The 26,835-nt window shown below is 62.4% G+C and overlaps 1 protein-coding gene across 1 annotated transcript; it reads left to right on the forward strand.

Moving 5' to 3' along the window:
- The first annotated feature begins 7,120 nt into the window (after positions 1 to 7,120).
- LOC119099455 (RAC serine/threonine-protein kinase) lies at positions 7,121 to 26,330 on the forward strand. Its single transcript, XM_037222610.1, has 7 exons — positions 7,121 to 7,205; positions 15,892 to 15,992; positions 21,377 to 21,510; positions 23,240 to 23,343; positions 24,008 to 24,173; positions 25,467 to 25,665; positions 26,263 to 26,330. Exons 1-7 carry the CDS (start codon positions 7,174 to 7,176, stop codon positions 26,328 to 26,330), a joined length of 804 nt encoding a protein of 267 aa, XP_037078505.1. The 5' UTR covers positions 7,121 to 7,173.
- The last annotated feature ends 505 nt before the right edge of the window (positions 26,331 to 26,835 follow it).

Consider the following 26,835-nt stretch of genomic DNA (forward strand, 5'->3'; position numbering starts at 1 on the left):
AGACATCTTTTTATTTATGTCAGTTGTTGTCGTGCAATGCAGGCAGTAAGATGCATGCAGCCATGTGAAAGTCTTTAAGCATTGTGCCTTTGTCCTGTGCATGATTGCAAGAAAGGTGCATGTATTCATGTATGTATTTTGTAGCATGTAGGCATGTGTGTTGATTTTTTCTTCAATACATACAGGATTTGTAACTATCAGTGACTCATGGGAAGCATGAGTGTCAAAGTTGGGCTAAATTATGTACTGTAAGCCTGCACATGCAATACATGCCTGATCCAGCCACCCACATATTATACATGCACATGGCTGCACTTTGCATAGGCACTGCTGAATGTGTATGTTGTGGACACTTGGAATGTGGGTGGAATGATTGGAATGCTTCTTGTTTCCATTGGTCAGTACAGTCAGCATGAATGCATGAGTGGTCATAGGTGAGTAGGCATGTGACCCAGTGATGAGCATGTTTGTTGGGATGACACCACGTTTCATCTTGCCCATCACAGCCCAGTGAGCCAGCATTCTGAGGACTAATACAGAGGGCATTAGAGAAAAAACACCAGAAGTAACGTCCTCTACCTCTTTCCACCTACCTCCTACCTCGGCCTTGGCCCATGCTTACGCTTGTGGGTGGTGTGCTCAGTGGGTGATGCTACAAAGTAAAGATTCACATAGAGCCCTCACATCTCTAGGCAGTCATATTGATTATATATTTTAGAAAATACCGTCACCAGGCGCAAGCCATTTCCATTGTACGGCCACCTTTTCAAACTGGTAGATGGCGCCGAAAAAGTCGAAAAGGCGGCCAGAATGACAAGGGGTTAGAGGGCCATACAGGGGAGGCTAATGATGGAGCAAAGGGATGCTGAGCGCCCATGTGGGCGCAGCCCAGTGTATGGAGTACGAATTACCCGGGCTATCGCCCATCGTGAAACATTGGGTTTCGTTCGTCTTAAATGTGTCGCAATTGTCGACTTGTGTTTCTCGTAATCAGTTGGCCTGGGGCTTCAGCGGGATTCAGGGCTGTGGGCCCCGAGAACGCATTTGGCTTCTAATTGAACGTAATGTGGTACTGCGGTGTTGGGTTACAGTTTTCATGTCACAATATGAGAGAATATTTAGTGGTGTGTGACCCTAAATGTCAACTTCATTGCTGAAATAGTAATGAGGCGTTGCTGGTATTGAAGATAACCTGCCAGGCACAAACGTGCAGCACATATTCTTTAAGCCCAATTTTACTCTGCTTTTGCACGTCTGAGAGAGGAGCAGCTTTTCAACATACACATCAATGGACAACACCAGTGAGACGCCGTCCTTTGTCGACCTGGCCCAATGAGGAGCCTGGTAAGATATCTGACACGGGCATAACCAGGTATGGTAGGTAGGATGTGAATAGGTGTGGAAATTCGACTCTGAAATGCTCAGAGCCTGAGCATTACAATGCCGTTAGTACTTTGAAATGTTCCACGTTTGGGCATCTTGCGGTGTGTTGGTTTGGGTATGCTACTGAGACTGCGGCCCAGCACGCGTTCATATTGGGTGTCGGGTGGTTCACTGCAACAGGCTTAGCACCCCGATGCATTAAAACTCTATCCGCTTTACTGAATGATTGAGACGAGATATAAGTATGACGGATGAAGTGATCCCTTAGATATCGTCGCATATCGCATACCGTCGCATCACATATCGCATACCGTCGCATCACATATCGCATACCGTCGCACCACATATCGCATACCGTCCTCGCCTGGTGTTTGCATGTGTATTGTATTTCCCGATTGGCTCAGTGATAGAGCGCTGGACTTGCAATCAGAAGGTGCCGGTTCGAATCGCGGCTATCCAAGCAGAAAACTCGAACTAAAACGCGTGCATGACTGAGAGTCGTGACGCGTACATGATCGTTTAGTCCTTCTCAGGACTCATGGCGGCGGCGGAGGACCGAGTCGGCCAGAACGTTGTGAAGGTGATAACACGTCCTGCGAGTACGGTTGTCCAGAGTGTTCCGTCGGTGGCTCGGTAGCCGCGGTGTGGGGCGCAACCTTGGGTGGTGTTGGGGCACGTCGCGTTATTGTCACTGCTGGGCGTGACGGGATAATAGGGCCCGGTGCTTCCATTAGCGCCATTATGTTTTGTCAACATTCAGGCGCTGGTAAACACTCCAGCCGTGTTCATGTGAGGCTGTCGGCGAGCATCCGGCCACAGTTGCACGCCCGGGAAGGGGCAATCGCCACTCATGGTGGCAAACTGAATTCCTGTGGAGGATGGGCTCTGTCCCTTTGGCGACGCCCCTGACTACAATTGCACGCTTATGAATCGTGTAGTTCCGACGCTGGTTGGTAAACTAAAGGCGGTGATAACACTCGCTGAATGAACTGTGCGATTTGTAAGGCGGATGGCGCATCCTGATCTTGTTGAGTGATGTGTGTGCTTGGTTTTTGTGCCGGCTTTGGCATATGAACTCAAAGTGGGCAAATGCACCAGTAGGCGACCGTATCTGCGGCGGTTACCCTCTCGTGACTTTGCGGTAGGATTGCTGCTGGGAGATGGTTGGGGAGGCCCGGGGAGGTAGGGGATCATGCACCTTCTTGCAGTTGCAGCGGGCCGGTCGACAGAACTCTAGAACCGATCCGCGGGTATTGGCTGCTCGCTCCCACCGTCGCACAGGATGTCCGTATGACGCCGATTACCGCGGGTAAATGGTTTTGATCGAAATCGGCGTCCAAACAGTTTTGTGTATTGTCCGCATGGGACAGCAAAGTGGCGCAGTACTGCATCGGTTCCGATGACTGACTGATTTGATTGAAGGTGATAGTGGGTCGATAAGTGACATCATTGGGGACCCTTAACTTGGGTGACGCCGTCGCCGCCTCGCTCCGCGGCGGCGGCTGCGGCGGTCAAGGCTCCGTGACGTCACGCGTGGTGTTGGACACGGAAGTGGCGGCGTCCTCCAAGGTCCCGAAGGTGCGCGCGGCTGGCCGCCACGTGCCCGGACGAACCGCGCCGTCAGCACTGCTGGTGAGCGGGCCGCCGGCCGGCGGGCAGGGAGGCGGCCACGGGACAGCTGCCGGGGAGAGATGACCGCAGAGGATGCTCTAGCATGGCCGGGGGAAGCCCCTGGGTTTGCTGGTGGCCTCGGCCAGTGGCATGATCGGTGGAAGAGTCGAGAAGTGGCCGTGCGGTGATAGATGGGTCGGCTCTGACCTTTGGCAGCAGTTGGTAGCTTGCCCCTCAGGCTGCGTGTGGAGAAATCGGACTGTGCATTCTCTGCCGTCACCCGTGCCGTCCCCCCGTCCTCGTCCCTTTTACGCTCGGTGCCAAATCTGTTTCCGGGGTGCGCCGGCGCGGTCTGCTGCCGCGCCTGGGTTCGCAGCGTAGCACCGATCCCACTGCTGGCTTTGCCTCCGCTGGCTTATTATTCGACCTGTTGTGCTGGCGAACTGTGGGCAGTTGTGAGTGGTAGCTGAAATGTGGGCTATCAGCTCGCTGTCGCCGGCCGTTGTTTTCAGATATCACCTTGATCCCCGCCGGCAGGCAGGCCTGCCGACCGGCCGTGTCGGCTTTACAGATAGCATCCGGCGGCTCTGACTGTGCCGCCTTCCGCGGTGGTGTAGACGTTAGGTGGCTGATGCGAAACATTATTTAATTCCCAAGCGCCTGACGTCGGCCGCGTTCCGGCATTGGCAAACGATCCCCGCGGCTGAATCCTCCGCCGGCGTAAATGCCCTCCTCCCAGGCCGGCCCAGGAGCAGCTTTGACGCTAATGTGCCGCTTGTCAACGTGCAGCCATAAATTATGCGGTGATTATTGCGGCGGTCAGACTTGCACGCCGTTTGTTCGGAGCCAGCTGCTGCCGTTGGCACACGCGGGGACGTCTGCTTTGATCCTGTAGAACGGCTGCTTTGTTACCTGTGGCGTTACGCTGCCTGACGCTGTTGTTTCGCGTGACGCCTGGCTCTTGCTGCTTTCCTTGCCAGTTTCGCCGCAGAAGAAGGTTGCTGAAGTGCGCCGTCTTTTGACGAATAGATATATCGTTCTATGTCGTTGTGGTCGCCTTGGCGTTTTGGTTTCAGTAATGTTTTTCTGATTTCCGACGGCGGGCTGTGGCGCCCTTTCGTCGGCAGACGCAGAGACTGCATGTATCGGCCTTGGCAGACTGAGCAGCATGCGCGCACCTGATGTCGCAGTGCGACGACAAACGCAATGGGCCAATCCCAGATTATTCGCGCAGCCGTCGGGTTTCCGCGGACCGCGCGTTCTGCCGTGACGCAGTGTCCTGCGGCCGCGTCTCGGCGGCTGGGCGACATGCGGCCGCGCTGTTTGAACGGCATCTGTCCACATTGGACGAGGCAGGAAGCGTGAGGATACGGTGGCGTGCGTGGCACACGGCTGTGTGCATTCGCTATCTGCGTGAGTGTCTGTCTGAGTGCCAGACGCTGTGGGCAGCTCCGGGCCGCCACTTCACACACAGTCCGGTACAAGGGAGCGCTGTGCCGGCCAGCGCGGTGGCTGCGCGGCCGCTGACCAGCGGCAGTGCGTGCGCCGGCGCTGGTGGGCGGCACCGCAGAGGGGCGGGTCAACAGGTTCGCGACACAGTGAGACCGTTCTTGTGATCCGCTCCTCTGCACGCGGCTCCACGGACGGTGCGCGCGCCCTTTTGACCACGTAAAATGACGTCAAGAGCAGAAGCCCGCTACGACAGCCTCCCTCCTACCGACTGCGTGTGTTATGTCGGGTCCGGTCTTCCATACCGGCGGGCAGCTGAGCAGGACACCAAACGCGTATGGACACCGACCAGCCGAAGAACCACGGTCTCTGTGTCGGTCGCTCGTGCGCCGCCCCAGCGGCCGAGCGGGACTCGTGTTCAACGGTGGCGACGGGGTCCGCCCCCGCACCCGCGCCCGCGGCATCAGCTGTCTGGCTTCCCTCGGCTGGCGTCGCGCGGCGGCCCCGTGACGTCACATACCCGTCGGTTCCGTTTTTGAGTCACCCGCCGCCGCTGGGCGCGGGCGCGACTGCCGGGGAGGGGCCGGGCGCGGCGGTGTGTCTGCCGGCGCTGGCGTGTCGGCGCCGCGCCAGGGCGGGGCGGGACCGTGCCGCTCCGCGCAGCCCCCGGGCGGCCCGGCCCGGACCGGAGTCGCCGTCTCGTGCCGGCCCGTCGCACGCCCTCCGTCCGCCCGACCCGCGCCGTCGCCGTGCAGTGTGTCCGTGTGCGTGCGTGCACGGCCAGGCGGTCGTGACCGGTGGGGGGGGGGGGGGGGGGGGCGCCCGGCGCCCTCCGGGGCGGCGCGCGCCGCCGGCGCCGTCCGCGTCAGCGACGGCACAGTCCTCTCGCAGTGTACGTTGGCGGGCGGGAGACCCGAGCGGTCCGTCCCAGCTGGCGGGCGGCTGAACTCGGTATGTGTATGGTCCGGAACCTGTCTGTTTGAGGGCGGGAGTCCGACCGCTGCAGTGTCACCTCTCCACCTTAGCCCGCCCACGGCAGGCCCTTTCCCTACGTGCATTTGTGTTCTAGCCTTGGTGCCGACATGTTACCCTCCAGTGCGGCATACTGCAGCGGTCAGTGCTGTGCTGTGGTCTGTGACCTTTAGCGCTCGGGGCCCGGTGTGGCGCGCCCGGACGCTGTCCCATGTGTGTCGTGACCGGTGGTCCGCTGCCTCCGCGTGGTCCGCGCGCCCCCGGGCGACTGCCGCCGACTCGTGGAGCCGGTGTTGACCATGCCCTAGCCAGCGCGTCCAGTCTGCCCCCGCTGACGCCCGGCGGGGGTCGGGGCGGACGGTGTCGCAGCCGGCTGACCAGCGGCGTCTCGTTCCAGCGCCGGTGCCGCGTCGAGTCGAAGGATGTCCGCCGCGCTGCCGGGGCCACTCTGTGGGCGCCGCTGATCGAGCCGTCCGGCGCGCGCGTCCCCCGCTCCACGGCGACGGTGAGTCAGCCGCTGCCCGACGGCCAGCGAGTGGCACGAGCCGCCCGACGACCGGCGCCCCTGCGCCCGCGGGGCGCGCCACCGGCTGGTGACGTCACTGCTGCGAACGCATTGAAGGATGTGGTGTGGTTGGGCCTCGCAGCTGTGATGGGTTCGTTCAGGGTGGTTAACGACGCTGGAAAATGGCCGACTTACAATACTGCCAGACCAAAGATTATGGAGCCCTCCGTGGGTTAAGATCACGGCCAGTAAAGCTCGGAGTGCCGATGATCGATGGATGAATTATGTGTGGAACTGCCCCGCTCCCAGGCACCCTCGCCTCCTGGCAGTTGACGCAGTGCAATACACGTTTCGGTCGTTTCGAATGCGCAAAGGGTGTCTTAGGCTGTTTTGTTTTGTGACTATCAATGATACGTCAGTTGTCCGACGTAATGGATAATGCGTGGAGGCTAAGCTTGATAAACTCCACGCTTTGAACCGGTTCGGCTTTTAGCTTAATCTTGCGTCGACGCCCGGACTTTTCTGGGAAAGCGAATGACAACTTCCTCTTCAGATAATGTCAACTTTTCGTGTCCGAAACAGACAGCAAGGACGCCGTTGTTTCAGTCGCCCGTTTTGCCTATTGTCCCGTGGCAGTGACGACTGCAGGACTGCAGTTCTCAGCTATAGGCAACAACTTCCTGAAGAACCCGTTCCTGCCCTCCCACCGAAAACGGTGCATGTTGCACATGGAACGGTACTTCGGATTTTGACACGCTTGAGACGAACGGGCGAGGCACACCCCGCCGCTCTGGACGGGACGATCCGGAAGTGCCAGCTTCTGACATGAGCAAGAAGCTTGCCACTCGGGTGTATGGTTCGCGCGACGCGCGTGAGAGCTTGTGTACCGGGCACGGGGGGCACTCGTCGTTTGCTTTGTAATCTGCTGAGTTCGATCGGTTTGAATGCAGCGCCACCAGGGCCCGATCGCCGCTGCCGGGCACTGGCGCTGCCGTGAGGTGCGCCGCTCGACCGCTACCGGCGTCAGCTGCGCCAAATATGTATCAACCTCCACCGTATGCGGAGCATTACGCAAGGCGCGGCCGACGGACGCCGTTGCACTGAAGGCCGGCCAGCGGGCCGTAAACACAGGCGGCTGCGCCGTCGGCCTGGCCGGCGCTCAGTGCAGCGGCAGCCGGCGACGGCGGCTGCCGGCTCAGTCCTCCCCGTGCTCCTGAGAGGGAGGCACTGACGGCGGCGACAGCGCTGCGACCATGGCGATGGAGGCGGAATACGCGCACGGCAGGTAGGTGGGGCGCGCTGCGCTAACCCCGGCTCAGGTCACCGCTCGGCCCCCTGCCCGCGGGGCCGAGCCGACGGGGGCAGCGCCCGCCGGTCAGCGCCCGTGGCCTTGGGCCGGTCAGGTGCATGTATGAGACGCGGACGTATGGCCGGACCGGCCGTGTCCGCCGCGCGCCGGCCGGACACCGACGGACGGGTGTCGCGGCGGCGTCCAGGGCAGCCCGCACTGGCGACCAACGGCGCCGCCCACCGACTCTGTATCTGTGGACGATCTGGGTCGAAGAGCAGCCAGTCGGCGGACTCGGCCAAAGCGGCGGCCGGAGTGGATCGGACGCCACAGCTGTGTCCGCGCCGGTCGGCCGGAGTGGATCTGACGTCACAGCTGTGTCCGCACTGGCTGGCCGGAGTGGATCTGACGTCACAGCTGTGTCCATACCGGCCGGAGTGGATCTGACGTCACAGATCAGTGCGCGCCGGCCGGAGTGGATCGGACGCCACAGCTATGTCCTCGCCGGCCGGCCGGAGTAGATGTGACGTCACAGCTGTGTCCATGCTAGCCGGAGTGGATCGGACGCCGCAGATGTGTCCGCGCCGGATTGTCGGAGTGGCGGGGCCGCGTCCGAAGGGCCGCGCGTCGGACGCGGCCGCGGGGGACAGCCGCTGTCTCCCGGAATGGCTGCACGTGGCCCGCCGGTGCAGCCAAGTGAAATACGCCCGATTGGACGGCCGGGACCTGAACGGAGCCGGCTTCGCGGGCATCGCGTCAGCGGCCGGGCAGCCACTCAAGCGAGCGGGGCGTGTGCCGGTCGGCCGAATGGGCGCCGCACGAGCGTGCCCGGGAAGCCAACTTACTCCGCGGCGCCGCGCGAAGCTGGCGGGTATTGGGTCCTGATTTGCCGCGAGATTGCGAGCGCTTTAGTGCGGCCTCGGTTTGCCGGAAATCTAGCCGAGCCGGCCTCTGAGTACCGAGTTTGTTGGTTTATCGTTGCTTGATTAGTTGAGCTGTTCTACTGCAGCGGACCCACTTCTGAGCAGCGCCCAGAGCGATGGCGCTGGAGATTTGCATCGCCGACACCTGGCTATCGATATCCAAAGCAGTGCATCGACAGGCTAAAAGCAGGGCTGTGAGTCTCGCCCCACACTGGTTAGTTAGTGAGTTATTAAATTTTAATGGCGCCAAGTCGCGCATCCAGCGCGCACCCCACGTGATGGCTGGCGGTGGGCGGGTCCTCCGCTGTGGGGCCGGTCCGACCGGGCCGGCCGCGTGGAGGAGCCGCAGACGTCTGCGGCACCCGCCCGTCTCGGGCCGGGCCGATGTTTGTTTACTTTCGCGTGTGTGACGGCGCCGTCGGCCGGCGGCGCGCCGCGGCCGGCGACGCCGACGCCCGGGCTCGACCGCCCTCCGCCGGCCTCCGACACCGGCCGGCGGCGTCGCCAGAGCCGGCGCTCTGCACGGCGCGTCCGCGGACCGGTGGGCCCTCTGCGCCGGTCGGCCGGCGGCCGCCAGCTGACCGGCCGGCCGGCGGAGCGGGCGCGTGCGGCCGGCCGGCCGCCGCCGCCGCCGCCGCCGGTCGACACGCTGACCTTGCAGCCGTGCAGCGGTCAGCGCCCCGCGGCCGCGCGCGCGACGCGCCACTTTCGCGGCGCCGGCGCGGTATCGACTTTCTGCGCGGCCGACCTTGGCCGTGGAGTGCGGGCAGCGGGCGGGCTGGCCGCGCGGCCGCAGCCGCTGCCGGCGACCCAGCTGCGGAGACAGCACGTGGGGAGCACGGCCGGTGCTGGACGGCGGTGCGGTGGCCGGCTCGGCCGGTGCGTGGCACGGTGCCCCGGCCAGTGATGGCCGCCCCAGCCGGCCCCGTTGGGTCGCTGGGACGGGTGGGGCGGTGGCAGTAACGCCAGCCGCGTGCGTAGAGCGGCCGCAGAGGGGTGCGGTCCACGTTTCCTGGAGGCGCTTCCGTGGGGCTTGTCGCCGTCCTGGCCGGGTGTTCGGATCCGGGAAATATCCTGTTTGTCGTCGCCCTCGTGTCTGGGCCGTCGGAAGCTGGCTGTGTCGTGTGCGTTATGCGGAATGTGTGCTCCGGAGTTGGAGTTTGCACTGTTTAAAGTTGTTGAAAGCCCCTGATTTGATTTGAGGTTGGATCATCCGTTGGATTTGATTTTGCTGAGGGGGGGGGGGGGGGGGATAGCGCTCTTATGTTCTGTACGGTGACTGCAGGGACATATTGCTTTATCTGGTCAGCATATCTTTCCCCAGTATTCGATCTGCTATCGACCATATTGGTTATAGCCCGGTCGTGGTTGGAACAAAATGGCCCTTATGCGACTTCCTCAGCAAAAAGCTGCCCACGGGGCACGGAGCCGGGAAATTTGCAACGTCTTACGCTACCTCACGTCCCACCGCGAGTGTGGTATACTGCCGTCCTGCTTGAGCACCTCTCCAGGCGTCACCTCGCGTGCACACCTGCCGATTTTGCCCGGCAAAAACCGTGCAAAATTGTGTCCCGCCCGTCTGCGCCGTGACATTGCCGGCAATAATTGGCGCCATGCGCCAGACTGCCCTGATGGAAGTTCATGAGGCCGTCACATGGGCGCCGCGGTTGTTTGCCGGTGCCCTCCATGGTCCGCGCCGCTGTCGGTCGCCGGCGGTGCCGCTGAAATGTCAGACCTGCCGGCGCCGAGCCGCCGACAGGCACGACAGGTGTGCCGGCGCGCTCTCCCAGCTCGTCGACCTGCGTCGAGAGCTCGGCGGCCCGTGGCCGCGGCTGGCGGCCGCACTGGGGCCGTCCGGCGGCGAGTCTGCCCGGTCTGAGATGCGGCCGTCGTACCGCTGTGCTCGGACGGAGGACCCGGGACCTGGACCGAGGATCGGACGAAGCACCTGGACCGAGTCGGGGACCTGGACCGAGGATCGGACGGAGCACCTGGACCGAATCTGGGACCTGGGCCGAGGATCGGACGGAGCACCTGGACCGAGTCGGGGACCTGGACCGAGGATCGGACGGAGCGCCTGGACCGAGGATCGGACGGAACACCTGGACCGACTCGGGGACCTGGACCGAAGATCGGACGGAGCACTTGGACCGAGTCGGGGACCTGGGCCGAGGATCGGACGGAGCACCTGGACCGAGTTGTAGACCTGGACCGAGGATCGAACGGAGCACCTGGACCGAGTCGTGGACCTGGACCGAGGATCGGACGGAAAGCACCTGGACCGAGTCGGTGGCCGCGCGCGTCAGACACCTGGCGATCGTCGCTTGTGGCGCCTCTGCGAGTTAAGCAGTCTTCGTTTTGTATGTCGCGCTTTTTCGTGAGATAAATGAAGCCAGCCTTGTCGGCGTATCAACGTGGACGTCTGTATGAACGGGGCCTGACGACACGTCAGGACCCATCCCAGAGGAGCCGTCGGCGATCAAACATTGGACGTCTGTATCGACGGCGAGCCTGCCGACACGGTCAGGACCTATCCAGAGGAGCCCGTCGGCGAATCAACATGGACGTCTGTACCGACGGGGCCTGACGACACGTCAGGACCTATCCAGGAGGAAGCCGTCGGCGATCACATGGACGTCTGTATCGACGGGCCTACGACACGTCCAGGGCCTATCCAGCGGAGCCGTCGGCGATCAACATGGACGTCTGTATGGACGGGGCCTGACGACACGTCAGGACCTATCCAGAGGAGCCGTCGGCGCGGTCTGCAGTAGCGTCCGCCCAAGCACCGACCCAGGCGCTGAGCACCGAAGCTTGAGAGGGACCGTTACCGCCTCGCTGGTCGTTGGACACCGGTGCGCCGTCCATAGTCGGGACACTGCCGTCCGGATAACTGGAGCCAGAGCACGGGACCGTGCAGGCGGCCGGAGTCAGAACACACGACAGAGTACACGGCCAGAGCCAGAACACACGGCAAAGTACACGGCCAAAGCCAGAGCACACGGCCTCTCCCTTACCAGCTGTCCGTCCCTGTATCTCGGTTGGTTAGGGCGCCTGCCTTCGGCTCCAGTCACCCGTGGTGGGGTAGGTTCGAGTCGCTTTGAGCGCTCGATATCCGTCCCTGACAGGGATGCCTGCGGCCGGTGACAGCGGGCGCGTCTGAAGGTTAAGTGACGTCAGAGGGCAGGATGAACCGTGCGGAGCAATGTGGCACGGTAAGCTTTCACCACAAAATCTGCCGATGACCGGAATTTTGCGATCAGGCTGTGGCGGCAGGACTCACGCAACAAGCAATACTCTGCATGGGCTCTGATCTAAAAAATTCATTGAGTTAAAGGTTCTGTCCAAATCTAAAAAATCAGCTATAGCGCCTGTCGTCCACTCGACCGCAGGCAAAACGCACGCCTTTCCATGCAGTGGGACCCAGAGCACACCACTGGGCGCCTGATCACCGTCATCTCACCCCGGTTCATACGACCAGGGCCGGAGCACACGAGCGTCATCGCGGCCAGAGCGCGAGCCGGCCGCCGCCGGCCTTTCCTCGCGCGGCCGCCGGGCCGGAGGTGTGTGTGGGCACAGGTGCGCGGGTGCGTCGGATTCGACACACCGACGCCGCGCCCCGGCGGACCGCACCTGGGGCGGCGCCGGGTTGGCCGCACGGCGGTGCGAGCGAGCGCACAGCGCCGGCGCGCCTCGGCGAGGACGCCGCCGCACTCGCCGCCGCCGCGGCCTGCAGGCTGGTTCACAGTTAGGCCAGCCGAGCCCGGCGTCCGTTTCCGTAATGAGTGCGTCAGCTCGCCTGTCCTTGGCCGCCGCCGCCGCCGCCGCCGCCGGGGGCGCTCCGACTGCGGTCGGCTCGGCTGGGCCGCTCTCGGACCACGCCGGGGAGCCGAGGCATGCAGCCGTGTGGCCATGTGACCCGGAGCGCCCCGGGGCGCGGCGTCCGGGCCGGCCGCGAGCCGTCCGTCGGCGGCCGCAGGACTGATAGCCGGCGCCGGCACCGCCAAGGCCACTGGCAGCGGCCGGGCCGGACCCTGTTGTGGGCCGCTGACCCCGTGTCCTCGCAGGCCGCGCCGGCTTGACAGGACAGCCCCGCTCCCGCAGCCGCAGCTCTCGCACCCGGCCGCGCCGGCAGCAGACGCTCGCCTCTGCCCGGCCTCCGGCGCTCGCGGACATGTCCAGCCGCGGCCCCTCGCGGACACGCCCAGCCGCGGACCCTCGCGGACGTGTCCAGTCGCGGACACGTCCAGCCGCGGACCCTCGCGGACGTGCCCAGTCGCGGACACGTCCAGCCGCGGACCCTCGCGGACGTGCCCAGTCGCGGACATGTCCAGCCGCGGACCCTCGCGGACATGTCCAGCCGCGGACCCTCGCGGACGTGTCCAGCCGCGGACCCTCGCGGACGTGTCCAGCCGCGGACCCTCGCGGACGTGTCCAGCCGCGGACCCTCGCGGACGTGTCCAGCCGCGGACCCTCGCGGACGTGTCCAGCCGCGGACCCTCGCGGACGTGTCCAGCCGCGGACCCCCGCGGACGTGTCCAGCCGCGGACTGTTACTTGTACAGCGGTCCTACTGCGTGCCATCTCGTGGCCTTCCAGCCGCGGACCCTCACGCATCTGTCCAGCCACGGACCCAAACGGCTCCGTGCAGTTACAGGCCCCGATGTATCTGTCCGGTCATAAACAAACACGTGTCCCTCTCCCAGCCACAGGTCCACGCGTTTTTCTCCGGCCCAGACCCAGACGTTTCTGTGTGCTCACAAACCAGACATCTATTTTCAGCAACAAGCCCACGCGCGACTTCCCAGCAACGGATCCTCGCGTCCCATTCCAGTCAGAGGTGCAAGCGTCCCCAATCAACCTTACGAAAAACGCGCGCGCGCCACCGTGCGGCAGACCGGACTGGCGGTGTCCGTGGCAGGGCACTGCGGCCCATTGACTCACCGCGGCCTCGGCACAACCCTTCCGCCACCACCGGCGGCATGTCACCGGCTTCAGGGAAACCAGGCGGCGGCGGCGGCGGCGGCGGCGAGCGCCGTCGGTGGTGGAGTGACCGAAGCGGGACCCAAGGGCGTCACGTCTGTCGCCGACCGCAGCGCACGGGTCGGCGCGAGGTGCCGCGCTGGTCGCGTCGCCCCCCCCCCCCCTCCCCTCGCGGGCCGCACTTGAAACACCGGCTCGGCGACGATGAGACCCCGGTGCTGCGGCTGTTACCGTGCGGCTGCCGTGCAGTGCCTGACTTGTGGCTGATAGCCGGTGCACGGAGGGGCCAGTAGCGGTGACGTGGCATGCACCAGGGCTGTTCACGGAGGCGGCTCGGGCCCGCCGCATGTTCGGCTCCGCGCATGGCATTACGGCTGGGATTGATTCGCGGAGGTGTTGGCGTGCTGTGGTCGGGAGTGGTGAGAACTGTAGGCTCGTTGGGAGAGCAACGGCTGGAGATCGGGCAGCGCTGTGAAAAAACGCGTGCAAAGAATGGCATGGTCGTGCAAGTTCATTGGGGTGTTACGGGCCTGCATGTATTTGTATGCTTCTATATTTGACATCACGGAATGCTGCATGATGCTCAAGAGGCAAGACATATTATTTATCAGAATGTGTCCATTGATTTAGCTAAGGGGTCATGGAGCTTAATCCCCCGCCTACCCCCGCCCCCCCCCCCCAACGCAGTTTTTCAGCGCGGTAGTAATGAATATGATTTTACGATCTGGTGAGCAGTGGAATTGTGCCGGCTTTGCACGTCATTAACCCTCACGGACAGTGGCATGTCGAACAGCAGAAACTTGGTGAAAGCCAGTGGAAAGCCGAGTGCATACGTACGGTACGTAGCTGAGACAATTGTTTCCGGCGTCAGGACATTGTCAAGTGGATAGCTTATTGATACTTTAGGTAGTGTGCCTGTTGTCGTTGGTAGCCTCCGTAGTCTGTTCGCAGTGCATAGATGCCGTGGCTGGCGCTATGATTCTTTTTTAATGTTGACCCCGTCGCAAATCCTGATAATCCTCCGCTACCCTGCGCGATTCCTGGCGGTGGCCGAGATGTGGAGATCGCGTGGTGCGCGTGAGAAGCAGGCTTGAAGCGAGTGCGAGCATATTGTCATACGCTGCCGTAAAATGATGGTGCACGGTGGGGACGGGATTTGAGAAGCATCGCTACACACTAGGAATAAAGTACTTGCTACACGAAGCCGGTGCTGGCACGGCGTTAGCACCAGCACAGCTTCAGGGATGCCGGCTTAGAGGCTGTGGTGTGAGGTGGCACCGGCGCCGGCGCCGGCTTTGAATGCATTCAGTTTAGGCCTCCATTTCCTGGTACTAGAAAAATCCTGGCATCTCCGGCGCCGGCCCGATACCGTCGGTGCCGGCTGAATGCCGGCTTCTGGTACAAGGGTACACACCCATCCCCGATGCTTGGGCATTTGTTCATGTTCCTTTTTTTGCCGCGCCGTGAAATCGCATGTCATTCTAAAATTATATGATAGATAATTAAAAAATTAAGACATTTTGGTGCTGTGAGCCCTGCTCGTAGTGTTTCTTTTGTTAGCTCGCCGGTCGTTTTTACCTCCCAGGAGCCTTCTTTAGTTTTTCCGGCTGTAGTTTCTCAGCCGTTGGGATGTGGTCGTGGCACCTGGTGCCCTTTCCTGACCATCCCTTAACACCCGCCGTACAAATTCAAACTCCTAGTTGCAGTCAGTGACGACTGCAGATTGGGTTAAGGGAGGTATTTTTGAGCAGCTCTGTTGTTTTCCGTCGGCCGGTAGTTCATATCAAAGAGGTCTTACACACAATGGAAGAAAGTGTAACAACTGACGTGCTGTGTTTAGGTGATGCATGGTGACTCACATGGGTCACATGGGGATGACAGCAGCGGTCCCTGGGAACAAAAGCCTGTCTTCACTTAGTAAAAGTGACATGTCTCGGTATTATGGTATTGGCCCGATTGCATTATGGATGAGAGTCGTTTGCATCTATGTTTGTAAAGTTTTCCAAAAAATAGTCGAGTTAGGTTGTATTTCTAAGCAGACCGGTGTTGGACCACTGCTGTTAAAGTCTGTATCATTTTTCGCGCCCTGGACATCGTTCCCAGGCATGCTGTTTCGTTGCATTCTGGAGTTTGTGTCTGTCAGTCCTACTCTATCTGTGGCCGTGGCGTAGGCCACGATACGGGCTCTCCGTGGCCCGGGTGAACTGTCTGTTCCGGCCCAGCCCAGCCCGTGTCCGGGCGACGGGCCCACGGTGCCTGCCGGCTGGTAGCGCGCCGGGCCTAAGGAGCCGTCCGGACTCATGACACAGCTCGACCATGGATATTGAGAGGCCTGCCCTTTCCTCGAGCGCTGCTGAGCCAAGCCGTGTTGCCTTTCGCAGGTATGGTGGCGTTTCGCCCCCGGTATTAGCCTCTCGGTCCGCAGACGAGTGTTTCGACTGCAGCCGGAGCCGGCACACACGCTCGGGCTGCCGACTTGCGTGGACTTGACTCGGGTGCCGACGCGAAACGCGTTGTTGGTCGCGGCGATCGATGCGTGGTCGTCGGCGAACGGTCGCGAAACCGGGGGCTCGGTGCGGCGCGCGTGACCCGCCGTCCCCCGGGAACTACCGCTTCGGCCGAGTCCCTTTGAAGCGGCGACGTGGCGTGCCGCGCCGGCAGCGGCAGAAGTGGCGGCCCGGCGCACCCCATGCCATGCGCGCAGTGCGACCTCATCAAGTGTTGACGGCGGAAGTGGGACGCTTCCGGCGGTGTCTAACGATGCGCGCGCTCCGACAGGTCCAACACGGTCTCGATGGCGGAGGTGCCGGAGGTGACCGGCTCCGTGGCGCCGCCGCCCGTCAGCCGCATCATCAAGGAGGGCTGGCTGTACAAGCGAGGTCAGTGGCGCTCGCGTCCGGCGCCGGGTGCGGCTCGCGCTCCCGGCGCGGGCCTGCGGCGCGGGGACACGCTCCCTGTGTCCCCGTGCTGGGATCGGGGTCCTCCTCGGGCCGTCGGGGACGCCACGGGACCGGCGGCTGCGGAGGGACGGGGCGGGTTGTATGTGTGGTCGTGCGGAAAGGCCGGGTCTGCCCATGCCGGTCCGGCACTGCCGACGACTTGTTTGCTGTGGGTACGCCCCCTCCCCCTCCCCCCCGCTCCCCCTCCCCCCGCTCCCCCTCCCCCCTCCCTTGCTCCCCCGGGGGGAGGGCGGGGTCGATCGGCAGTCAGCAGGTGCAGCGGGTGGGGAGCGTAGCCCCAAACACGCCCCGTGTGGAAAGGTCAGGTCAAAATGCTGACACGTCCGGCGGCAGGCGCGTCGCCGGTGGTCGATGAGCGTGCTGCGCCGGTGGCGTGGGTGACCCTGGCCCAGGGCTGGTCGACTGCGGCGCTGAATCAACGTCCTGCTCTTACCAAACCATTGTTCTTGCTCGCATCGTATTAGTAAGACCGGTCCCACTGCGTCAGTAACACTTACCATGCTACACCAGTATCCCCGGCCTGATATTTTTAATACCTACCTTCTTCGCAGGCAATAGCAGTGATTTATTGGCTAATTTGTCATAGCCCTGTCCCATAACGTAAGACAATGCTGAAAATTGCGTGCAAATGTACGTGAGCAGCGATCGCACGTAGTTGCACAGACTTCATTTGAACAGACGTGCTCCTCCATTAGTTCCCGCCGTCGCAGTGATATCCGGGGATAGGGCTCAGCCTTGCGTGTGCTCAGCACGGGCAGCGAGGGCGGCGGCTGGCCGCTGCTCGGTCCGCCGCGGCCGGCGATGCGCCTGAGGCTCCTCATCGCGCCGGCCCGCTCGCGCCGCGCCTCGGTCGGACCGCAGCCGCGCCCGGCATATTGCCCTGCGGTGCCGTTCGGTACGCGTTGAGGGTACGCCCGTGGTGTGCTGGGCTCCCTCATCTCGCTCCATCGGCGCCCGTCGCCCGTTGGCCGTGGGATGCCGTGGGTGTTCGGTTCGGCACGGCTCGACTCGACGCGGACGCGGCGGTACCAGTCGGTGACTTGGCTATGGACCTGTGTGTGGAGGGGAGGGGGGCGGAACTTTGGTAGCAAGGCGCCGCACGTGCATGGAACAAACACGTCAGTTTTTTTTTCTTGGTGAGGCGCAAAGCTGCAATCGCGATGGGAAGGCTGTTTATGTTTTATTTTACCTTAGGCAAAAAGTCTGTCTACCGACTTTTGGTCCTGTGGGTTCGAGTCGCTTTAGTCGCTCGCTATTTACGCCTCCCAGGGATGGCCTGCGGCCGGTGGCAGCGACCGCGCTAGAGGTCACGTGACGTCGGAGGCCAGGACAGACCGGGCCTAGCGTTGTGGCACGTTAAGCTTTCGCCGGCCAAATTCAACTGTTGAATCGAAATTGCATGGTGTGATGTTGGTGCAGGGCTCACGCAACAAGCACTGCTTAACGTGGGCTCTGGTCCTGGAAATTCATCACTCAAAAGATTGGGACCATATCCTTAAAAGATATACTAGTAAGAGTACTCATCTCGACATTGTTCGCTTCGTAATTCATCAGCGTCCGGCGTCCCGTTCGAACGGTTCACATCTTGTTGGAATCGGCGTGTTCTGTGACGATTGACGCTGGATCCGGTGTCATATGAAAACTACCGGTGGCAGAAATAGGGCCGGACGTCCTGCGTAGTGCGACTGAGTGCAGCATTCCGTCCAGTGGTGAGACAATTCCGCCAGTGGTTTGCCCTTCGACCCAGTTCAGTGATAACGCCGTGGTCTGCTTTAGTTGTGTCACAAACCGGCATGTTTGGATTCGAGGGAGCTGCGCCGCCCTCGAAAACGCTTCCTGAACGCAGGCTTCGTAGCCCGATGCGGCGTCAAATCCGGACGAACTGCTGCTCTTCGTGCTTCAACGCACACGAATCGGTACTGTGAGTGGCACGCGGCGCACTCGCAGGCGTGCGGCGCGCGGGCGCACCGCCAGCGGCGCGGCTGCGATCGCACCCCGGACCATCGCCGCACGTGGATGGCCGCGGACGAGCAGCCGCACTGCCCTCCAGGCGGCGGCCGTTCGGGCCGGTCATCCGACCACGGCCGCGTTCCGTACCCGCCTGGTCCAGTCCCGCCGGGGGCAGGGGCGCTCCGGAGCGTCGACGGGGCGCCCTGGAGCCCCGCGCGCGGCGAGCGCCCGGGCGGCCGGCGCGCTCCGGTCAGCTGAAACAGTACCCAGCACGGCGGCTCGGGCGGGCTTGAGCCCCGGGCGTGAGTGCGGAAGACTGCTCCACGTCGAGTGCAGTGTCACCGCCGTAACGTGTCACATGTGGCACCTTTTCCGGGTCAGGGGCGTAAGACATGCTGAACAAATGTTCAGCTGGTGGAGCCCTCGACCAACGACTCCTTCGATGTCGTGCACAAGGAGGGAGGCCTACGCCTACGGTTTCTTCGGTGCACTGTGCGCGGCAGCAGCCGTAGGCCGTACGGCCGGCGCACGGTTCACAGTTCACGGTCAGTTCACAGCGCGGCTCCTTCCGTGGAATGTCAGCTCGCGGTGGCGGGACTGTGTCGCCAGCAGTGGCCGGCGATGAACTATTCAGAAGCGTTTAGACCTGTTGGATGATCAGTGTGTTTACGTGAATGCGTGCCATGGAACGTCTTGCCCCTCTGGCGACGGGCTGTTTGGAATACCAGTACGTGTCGCACTCGTGCACATTACAGCCTACATTGTTTATACTTGCCATGTTATGTTCACACATTTTTAAGCTGGGTGCGTTTGTGGACGCCGCAGATGCTGAAAGGGAGATGCAGTTCACAGTTCACAGGCTATACGATAGCCGTCGACGTGATCGATGTTGGTCAAAATGGCCATGCGCTTCGGAGATCCTTATCCTACAGAGGCTCGGTATTCAAAACCGTCTGGGCTGGCGTTTCGGTTCGGTAGGACGCTCTTCGCGCGATGCGGTTTCCTCGTGCATCTGTTTTATCCGAAAATAACCAAATATGCCTGAAAAGAGGCGCGAGCGATGCGCACTGCAGACGTGTTTCAAGCCGTTGCTGTGATCCCGAGGTTTTCCCAGAGCTCCATGTCGTGCTGGACCTTTCCTGCGGTTCCGCGAGCTGCTCGGTGGCCCGGGGGGCGGGGGCTGCCAGTTCGCCCTCCTATCGTCGCCACCTCCACCCGTCCACGCCGCCCGACCGCGCCGCTCGCAGACCGCACCGCGCCGTCGCGCCTGACCTCGCGACCCCGCGCCCGCGCGCCTCCCGTGGGCCCTGCTCGGGCCTGGGGATGACTTCCGGCCAGCCGGCCCGGGCGGGCCGTCCGCCGCCGCCGCCGCCGCCGCCGCCGCCCGGCTCGTAGGGCCGCCCTCTCGCCGTCGCCACGAGCACAGCAGCCGCGGGGATGCGCGGTCTCGTCGGCGCCGTGCCGCCGCCGCCGCGAGCACAGCAGCCGTGGGGATGCACGGTCTCGTCGGCGCCGTGCCGCCGTCGCCGCGAGCACAGCAGCAGCGGGGGTGCGCGGTCTCGTCGGCGCCCACGCCGCCGTCGCCGCGAGCACAGCAGCCGCGGGGATGCACGGTCGCGTCGGCGCCGTGCCTCCGCAAAGTCGCCGACGTCGAGCCGGCGCGGCGGCGGCGACGAACGCCCGCCCGGCTGTCGCGCGGCTGTTTGTGTGCTGTTTTTGCGCTCAAGGTCGGCCGTGTTTTTGTGCGCAAGGTTAGTGGCACGTTACGATGTTGTGGCGGACTCGGTATGTACGCGGGAGGGGCGCGTGACGTCACTCAAGGGCGGGACTCGCACGTGGGCGCCGGCTAGACGCTGTGCGGCAGGCTTGCAGTATGGGGAGCAAGGTCTCGTGCCGCGGCAACGTCAGACAGTACCAAATCGGTACTGGCGGTACCGTAGGAAGCCGGGGCAGTGGATGAGACCGGGATGATGTCATTCACTAAATGCATGGCATCGGCACTCATTAAATGCATTCAAATGCAGCGCCAGCGTGGCAGCCATCCAGCCCGCTCCAGACCGGTACCCATGCGCCTTGAATGGTGCCGGTACAGGTGCCGCTGCCAGGTGTTCGTGCAAACCGCGAGTCCCACGCGCTGTCCTTCGTGGGTTTCCGCGCGCGGTCGGCCGCTCAGCTGGCTTCCGGCGGCGGCGGCCGGCGCCGGTGCGCCCGCGGCGGCCGCGGGGCGCTGAACCGGGCACCAGTGCCAGCGTCATGCGGCGTCACGCGCCTCTGTCCAGACGCCGGTCGCCAGCGGGGACAGACAGCCGGCCGGGGGGGGGGGGGGGGGGGCTGCGTTTCGTCGGCGGGCGACTGTGCGTGCACCGGCTAAATATCCGGGCGGCGGGGCGGTGGGGCGCCGGCCGACGGCGCCCGACACCGGCGGTGTCCCGTGCGGCCGCCGCCGCCGCCCGCCAGGCGCCACGGGAGACCGAACGCTGACCTTTCGCGCCGGCGGCGGCGGCTCGCGTTCGGCCGGCCGCCGGCACGGACCGGGCTGTTTTCGGGTCGTGCCCGCGAATAACAACTGTCTCGCCCGTCTGGCCGAGGCGGCCGTGTTGTGAGCGCCGGGACAACAATCGTGGGCCTCTCGTGACGTGGCCCCTCGGCGCCGTGCACCCGGTCTGGCCCCCTCGAGCTGGCGGGCGGAGGGAGGGAGCTTCCGGGGCGCTCCAGGGGTACCGCCAGCCGGCTCGCCGTTCGTGACTGGACGCCGTTAGGGAGCGGCTGGCCGGTCGGGTGGCTCCATGCATGGTATTACCCATGTCCCACGGGCCCCGGATGCTGCCTCGATCATCGCTGTGATTGATCCATGTTTCTGTTTATTCTGGGTATTTGGTCCACTCTTGATTCATGCTGTTTAATCCTGGTATTTGATCCAGTCTTGATTTATGCTGTTTAATCCTGGTATTTGATCCAGTCTTGATCCGTGCCGTCTCTTGCTGACCCCAGTTCCCACCTCACCCTCTTGAACCCTGGTCTCTCCCCTCCCCAATCCCCGTGTAGAGCCAGATGTCCCGCCGTTCCAGTCCCTGCCCTAATGCAGACCTCGCCAGTGCCGACCCGCCAGTCATGAGTGTCCCCGTCTAACCGCACCCCAACCCCTGCCCTGGCCCAGTTGCGGCCCGGCCCCAATCTGTGCCCCACCCCAGGTCCAGCTCCTGATCCGACCCCTGCCCGATCATCAGCCCCAACCCGTGCGCGCTCCAGCTCCTGCCCCGGCGGCGACCCCGGCTCGCTGCAGCAGCTGCCAGTATTGACCGACAGACGCCCTGGCCGCGGTGCCTGGATTCACGACGCCCACTGTGCCCCAGGCGAACACATAAAAACCTGGCGGCCACGCTACTTCACCCTGTTCGACGACGGCAAGCTGCTCGGCTTCAAGATGGCGCCGAACGCCGGCGACTTTAGCTCGCCGCTCAACGACTTCAACGTGCGCGACAGCCAGGTACGCATGCGGCCGGGCCTCTCACGCCATCTGCCGCACGCGGCCGGGCGCCTCACGCCATCTGCCGCACGCGGCCGGGCGCCTCGCGCCATCGGCGGCGCATTACCGGCTTTGTCGCCGGCTTTGTGGGGTCTCCGTAGATCTTGTAGATCTGTCATATTCACTTTGTTTTTGTTATCCGTCGTGGTCGGATTTCCAAATAGTACTTCAGATCATCATTGGCGTGTGGTTGTTGTATCCCTCAGGTCGGTTCCTTCTCTGCTCACCTCAGTCCTGCATCCTCCCAGTCGACGCCGTTCCTTCTCGCGCCTCGTCCTGCTCCGTACGGCGTCTCCGCGCCGGCCGCACGCGCGCACCACAGGTGTGTCGCGCCACGCCGCGCCGGTGCGTCGCGGTGTCGCGGTGCGTCGCGTCCCCCAGCGCGCGGTGACGTCACCCGCCACTGCGTCACGGTGACGCAGCGGTTGCCGCCGCGCGGGCCGCGACGCGCGGGCGTCCTACCCCACGCCGGTGCGCGGCGGCCGGCCGGGCAATTATGCGGAATGAGCTCATTAACCGGCTCCGCCCCGACGAATGGGGTGCCTCTGCGCTGGACACAGCGCCCAGCGCTGTGCGGGGTGTCGCCGGTGACAGGTGTCCGGCGGCCGCCCAGCGCGAGCTGTTGGTAATGAGCCGGCGCCGCGCGTCGCACGTCTCCCACCAAGCGCGCGCGCTGTGCAGCGGGCGAATGTGGGACTGGTGTTCGATATGCCTGAGGTGGTCGGCGTTGAAAAAACCGGCCTGAACCTGCTTAGACGGTAGCCTTCCGGTGTTACCCCTTCTGTACGTGGAGGGCGGCGGCCGCGGGAGCTGCTGTTAACAGGAGCGTCTATATGGGGACCTGATCCCACGGAGTACTCGGTCTTAAATCAGCCTCCGTTGTTCGGTGCCTTCATATGGCCTAGTGTAGATGCCGCTGTGTGGCAGTTAATTGAGTCACCAAAGCCGGCCATTGTGAGGTATCACAGAAAGTGGATGAAGCCCTACGCATCTGTGTTAACTTGGAGCTTTACTTTTGTGTGGTTAAAATGTCATTGAGTGCCGATTATTGTGCCCCGGGCTGTATCGATTGCACCAACGACATTGTGCTCCCAGCAGTGACGAAAGTCGTTTAGGTACAGTATTTGCTCCCGTATTTGCAAACGTCGAGGCGAGATGGTTGGATCAGTTTCTGTTGAGTGAATTCCGTATGCTTGCTTCGAACGGACAACGTTGGTAAAGGTTTGAATTCAGTAAAGCTCGTTCTGAACGTGACGCAGCCCTTCTGGGGGCCTCCATTCCGGGCAAATATCGCTGCTGACATTGTGTTTAGCGCTGCGCAGGGTCCACAGTGCGCCCATCTAAGGGAAACACCAACCCGTCTGTTGTATTCTGTGCTCACGTCACAGCGGACTTTAAATGCGCGCCTGTCAGACGTCGTGAAGCCAATTACGTATGGAACCACCGGACTATCGTGCAAACATCTATATGCATGTGTATTAAGATGCAAACTAGAAGCTCTGTCACTCTCGAATGTTTGCCACACTGACGTTCACTTCTATTTCCCCACCTAGATTTGCAGAGTGGAGAGGTAGCCGGAGGTTGACAGCATGTCGTGAGTGGCCATCCGTGAGAGGGTGGTTCACTCCACGAACCCGACCTGACCTGACCTGACCTGACCCGACCTGACCTGACCTGACCTGCCGACCAGGTGATGGTGTCGGACCGGCCAAAGCCGCACGCCTTCAGCATCCGCGGCCTGCAGTTCATGTCTGTGATCGAGAGGAACTTCCATGTCCAATCGGACAAGGAGAGGTACGGCTTCGCCCGCGGTGGGTCTGGAGGCGGGCTGACCTGTCCCGTCGCCCCGGGCGGGCGGCTCGCCCCCACGGTCGTGCTGGGACCCCAGCGGGGTGCTCCGTTGTGTCAGGTCGTGAACGGCTGCTGATATGTCAGGGACGATGACAGACGAATGTGGTCGTTGGCGATCGCCACGGTCGCCGGGGCCGGTGTCTATCATTGCGCCTCGTCTCGCTGCTGTGTTTGGCGGAGCCCGCCGCTGCTCTGGCCGATGTCCTGTGCTGGGGGATGTTTTCCAATTAGCTGCTGGGAGAAGCACGGACAAGAGGACGCCGTCAGTCCAAATGTGATTCTTGCTGTCCTGGTAGTGCGTATTGATTTGTTATTTACGTCATAGGAGCGCCCCTGCGTTTGGTCGAAACCAACTGGCCCGGAGTCATCAATATGAGTAGCCTTTATTAACCCCCCAGTGGCTTGATCTGACGCGTCGTCCACCCATCGCGCCCCTCAGCAGCGCTCGATCCGCCAGTGACCCGTGAGTGACCATCCCCGACCCGCCAGTGACCCGTGGAGTGACCATCCCCGACCCGCCAGTGACCCGTCGGTGACCCGTCCTGGTCCATGGATGGTCGCGCTGGCCTACCTGTGACCGGTCAGTGACCCGTCGGTGACCCGGCAGGGATGAGTGGACCCAGGCCATCTCGTACGTGATCAACAAGCTGGCGGAGGAGGACCGGGGCGCGGCTGACGTCGAGATGGGCCGGTTGGCCGAGGAGGACGACTTCTCGGCAAAGTTCATGGCCATGTCCACCACGCAGAGCAAACACTCAGGCAAAAAGAAAGTGGTACGTGCCAGGGCGACCAGCGCGGACTGCGCGAAAGAGGCCGCGACGGCTGGGCGGGCTGGGGTTTTAAGTGTTTCAGTGTTTCATTGTTTCATGGTTTGTTGTTTTTTTGTTTGTTTGTTTCACTGTTTTTTATGTAATTGTTTCACCACAATGGTGGTGACGATGAGTGAGGGGATGGGAAGTCTGGTGATCAGAAAGTGATCTGGCCGGTGAAGTGTGGATCAGCACGTGCACATGTGGATCAAGCCGTCAAAAACAAGCACGTGTGGATCTGAAGGTGGAAAAGCTACGTATGGATATGGTAAATTTGGGCGTTATCTGCTTGACAATGCCAGTTTTAGCATCTGCTTACCCTCGCCGTTGTTTTACGCTGCGTGGGCCTTATTTCCGGTTGGGTGCTCGCTGTTCCCAGCTTGAGTGCGATTGCTTGGGATAAGCAGGAACGCAAATCACCCTTCCGTTCTGGTGGAATACAGTACTGCTACGGGGGTCATCTCGCTAGCAGCTTGTCAAGCATTGAATGTATTTGGACCGTTATCTATACCAGGGTGCAAGTGTCCGGGTGCGCATGTTCCGAGGCAAAATCATAACCTCCCCGAACATAACCTATCGCGAGTCGTCTGGTCTCCGATGATGACCAGTTGATATATGTTTCACGCATATTTTGCCGACTTCTCTTCATCCATTGACTCCGGACGTTTCGCAGTTGTCAAGCAGCGCACCGCCGCATGAACGTACGCCCAGTGGTTTACGATTCGGAGCGTAGGCATCAGGCGACTGGTGCTTAGACAGCAGTGCCATACGCTGCGTCCCAACCATTTCCCGCGTATTTGCACGGCAACGACTCCGCTCATGGCGACCAAATCGACTTTCTTCTGGAATGAGCAAACAATTATTCTCGGATGTGATAAGCATTGACGATTGATAGCCAGGCAGCGGACGATATAAGACGGGCTTGTAGAACGAGCTCTGTTGATGGTGAGCAGCTCTGCTGCAGCCAACTGTTCCGTGCGCCATGTCTGCACGTTTGTTTTTGCCCCCAAACTCCTGAGAGCGCACCTGTGCAGGGGCAGCAAAGCGGAAGAGTCAGTTCAGATGACGTTCGTGGGAACGGTGCAGCCCTCTCATGACGTGCCGTCCGCTAAACTTGAGGAGGATCGCATGGCTGAATATAGCTTGCCGAGCCTGCAGCGCATCGCGTAACGCTGCGCGGGCTGTGTGTCGCCGCCACGGACGCGTCCGCGCAATGCAGGCTGGGGGCGTCTCACCGCCGTTGGCCTCTGATTGCAGACTCTCGACAACTTTGAGTTTCTCAAGGTGCTCGGCAAGGGGACGTTCGGCAAGGTGATTCTGTGTCGAGAGAAGTGCACGGGCCACCTGTACGCCATCAAAGTGCTCAGGAAGGACGTGATCATCGCCAAGGACGAGGTCACGCACACGCAGACGGAGAAACCGAGTGCTGCAGCGCACAAGCCACCCCTTCCTCACGGTGAGCTGACGGACGGGAGAGGCGCGCCTCGCTTCGCCTCGCCTCGCCTCGCCTCGCCTCGCCTCGCCTTGCCTCGCCCCCTCGCCATCTCGCCTCGCCTCGCCTCGTCTCGCCTCGTCTCGCTCTCGCCTCGCCTCGCTAGCCCGCCCCGCCCACCCCACCCCGCCCCGCCCCGCCCCGCCCCCGCCCCCCGCCCCGTCTCGTCTCGTCTCTCGGTCTCGTCTCGTCTCGTCTCGTCGTCTCGTCTCGTGTCGCCCCGCTTCGCCTGGCCTCGCCTCGCCAGGGCCGCCGCTGTGGCCGCTGAGGAGGCTAGCTCGGCGGCCGGCTGGACTAAGCTCCGGCAAGCGGCGGCCGGCGGCTGTGCGCTGTCCTCTGAGCGACTGGCGCGGCTGTGCGCTGTTCTCTGAGCGGCTGGCGGCGGCTGTGCGCTGTTCTCTGAGCGGCTGGCGGCGGCTGTGCGCTGTCCTCTGAGCGACTGGCGGCGGCTGTGCGCTGTTCTCTGAGCGACTGGCGGCGGCTGTGCGCTGTTCTCTGAGCGGCTGGCGGCGGCTGTGCGCTGTCTCTGAGCGACTGGCGGCGGCTGTGCCCGGGCCTCAGCGGCATGTGCGACGGCCGAGGAGCGTCGGAGATCCCGCACGGCTCGTGCGCAGAGGCCCCCAGACTGAGCCTCGTCCGTATCGGATGCCCGAGCCAAGCTCCGATGGCTTTATCATCAAAATACGACGCAGGAGGCCCCCAAGCAGAAAATGACGTCAGACATAGCGTAACTTCGGGCTGCTGCACCGTAACATCCCAAATCATGCGCGCTGTACGAATACATAGTTCCTAGATCGAGTCCGTTCATACCAGAGACTCCCAAATCTGAGCCGATCGCTGCTTACCAGGAATGCGAAGGACCGTGGGACCCAGGTAGCGTAGAAGTGAAGGATGTGCACAAGTTTCGGTGCTGGTCGTGAGGTTCTCAAATTGGGGTATGCGTATAGTCGTGCGGCGCGACGCGCACGCCGCTCCCAGTTTGAGAACCACAAGGCTTGCTCTGTAGCTTACGCACTACCTGACCACGTGTTTGGGTCCAGCGAGGTTCAGCAGGTCGGGCTGTGTCATCTGGCCGTCTCGTCGGCAAAGGCGAGCGAAGCATGCTCGCTCGTCGTCACGAGCCGGTGCCGACGC

This window comes from Pollicipes pollicipes, unplaced genomic scaffold (genome assembly GCF_011947565.3).
Source record: "Pollicipes pollicipes isolate AB1234 unplaced genomic scaffold, Ppol_2.1 Scaffold_2555;HRSCAF=2994_pilon_pilon_pilon, whole genome shotgun sequence".
In the NCBI taxonomy this organism is placed as follows: domain Eukaryota; kingdom Metazoa; phylum Arthropoda; class Thecostraca; order Pollicipedomorpha; family Pollicipedidae; genus Pollicipes; species Pollicipes pollicipes.

Coding starts and splice junctions, on each gene's coding strand:
- LOC119099455 (XM_037222610.1), top strand. CDS start 7,174: ATGGCGATGGAGGCGGAATACGCGCACGGCAG. Junction 23,344..24,007: donor GTCCAATCGGACAAGGAGAG/GTACGGCTTCGC, acceptor GTGACCCGGCAG/GGATGAGTGGACCCAGGCCA. Junction 25,666..26,262: donor CAAGCCACCCCTTCCTCACG/GTGAGCTGACGG, acceptor CCCGGGCCTCAG/CGGCATGTGCGACGGCCGAG.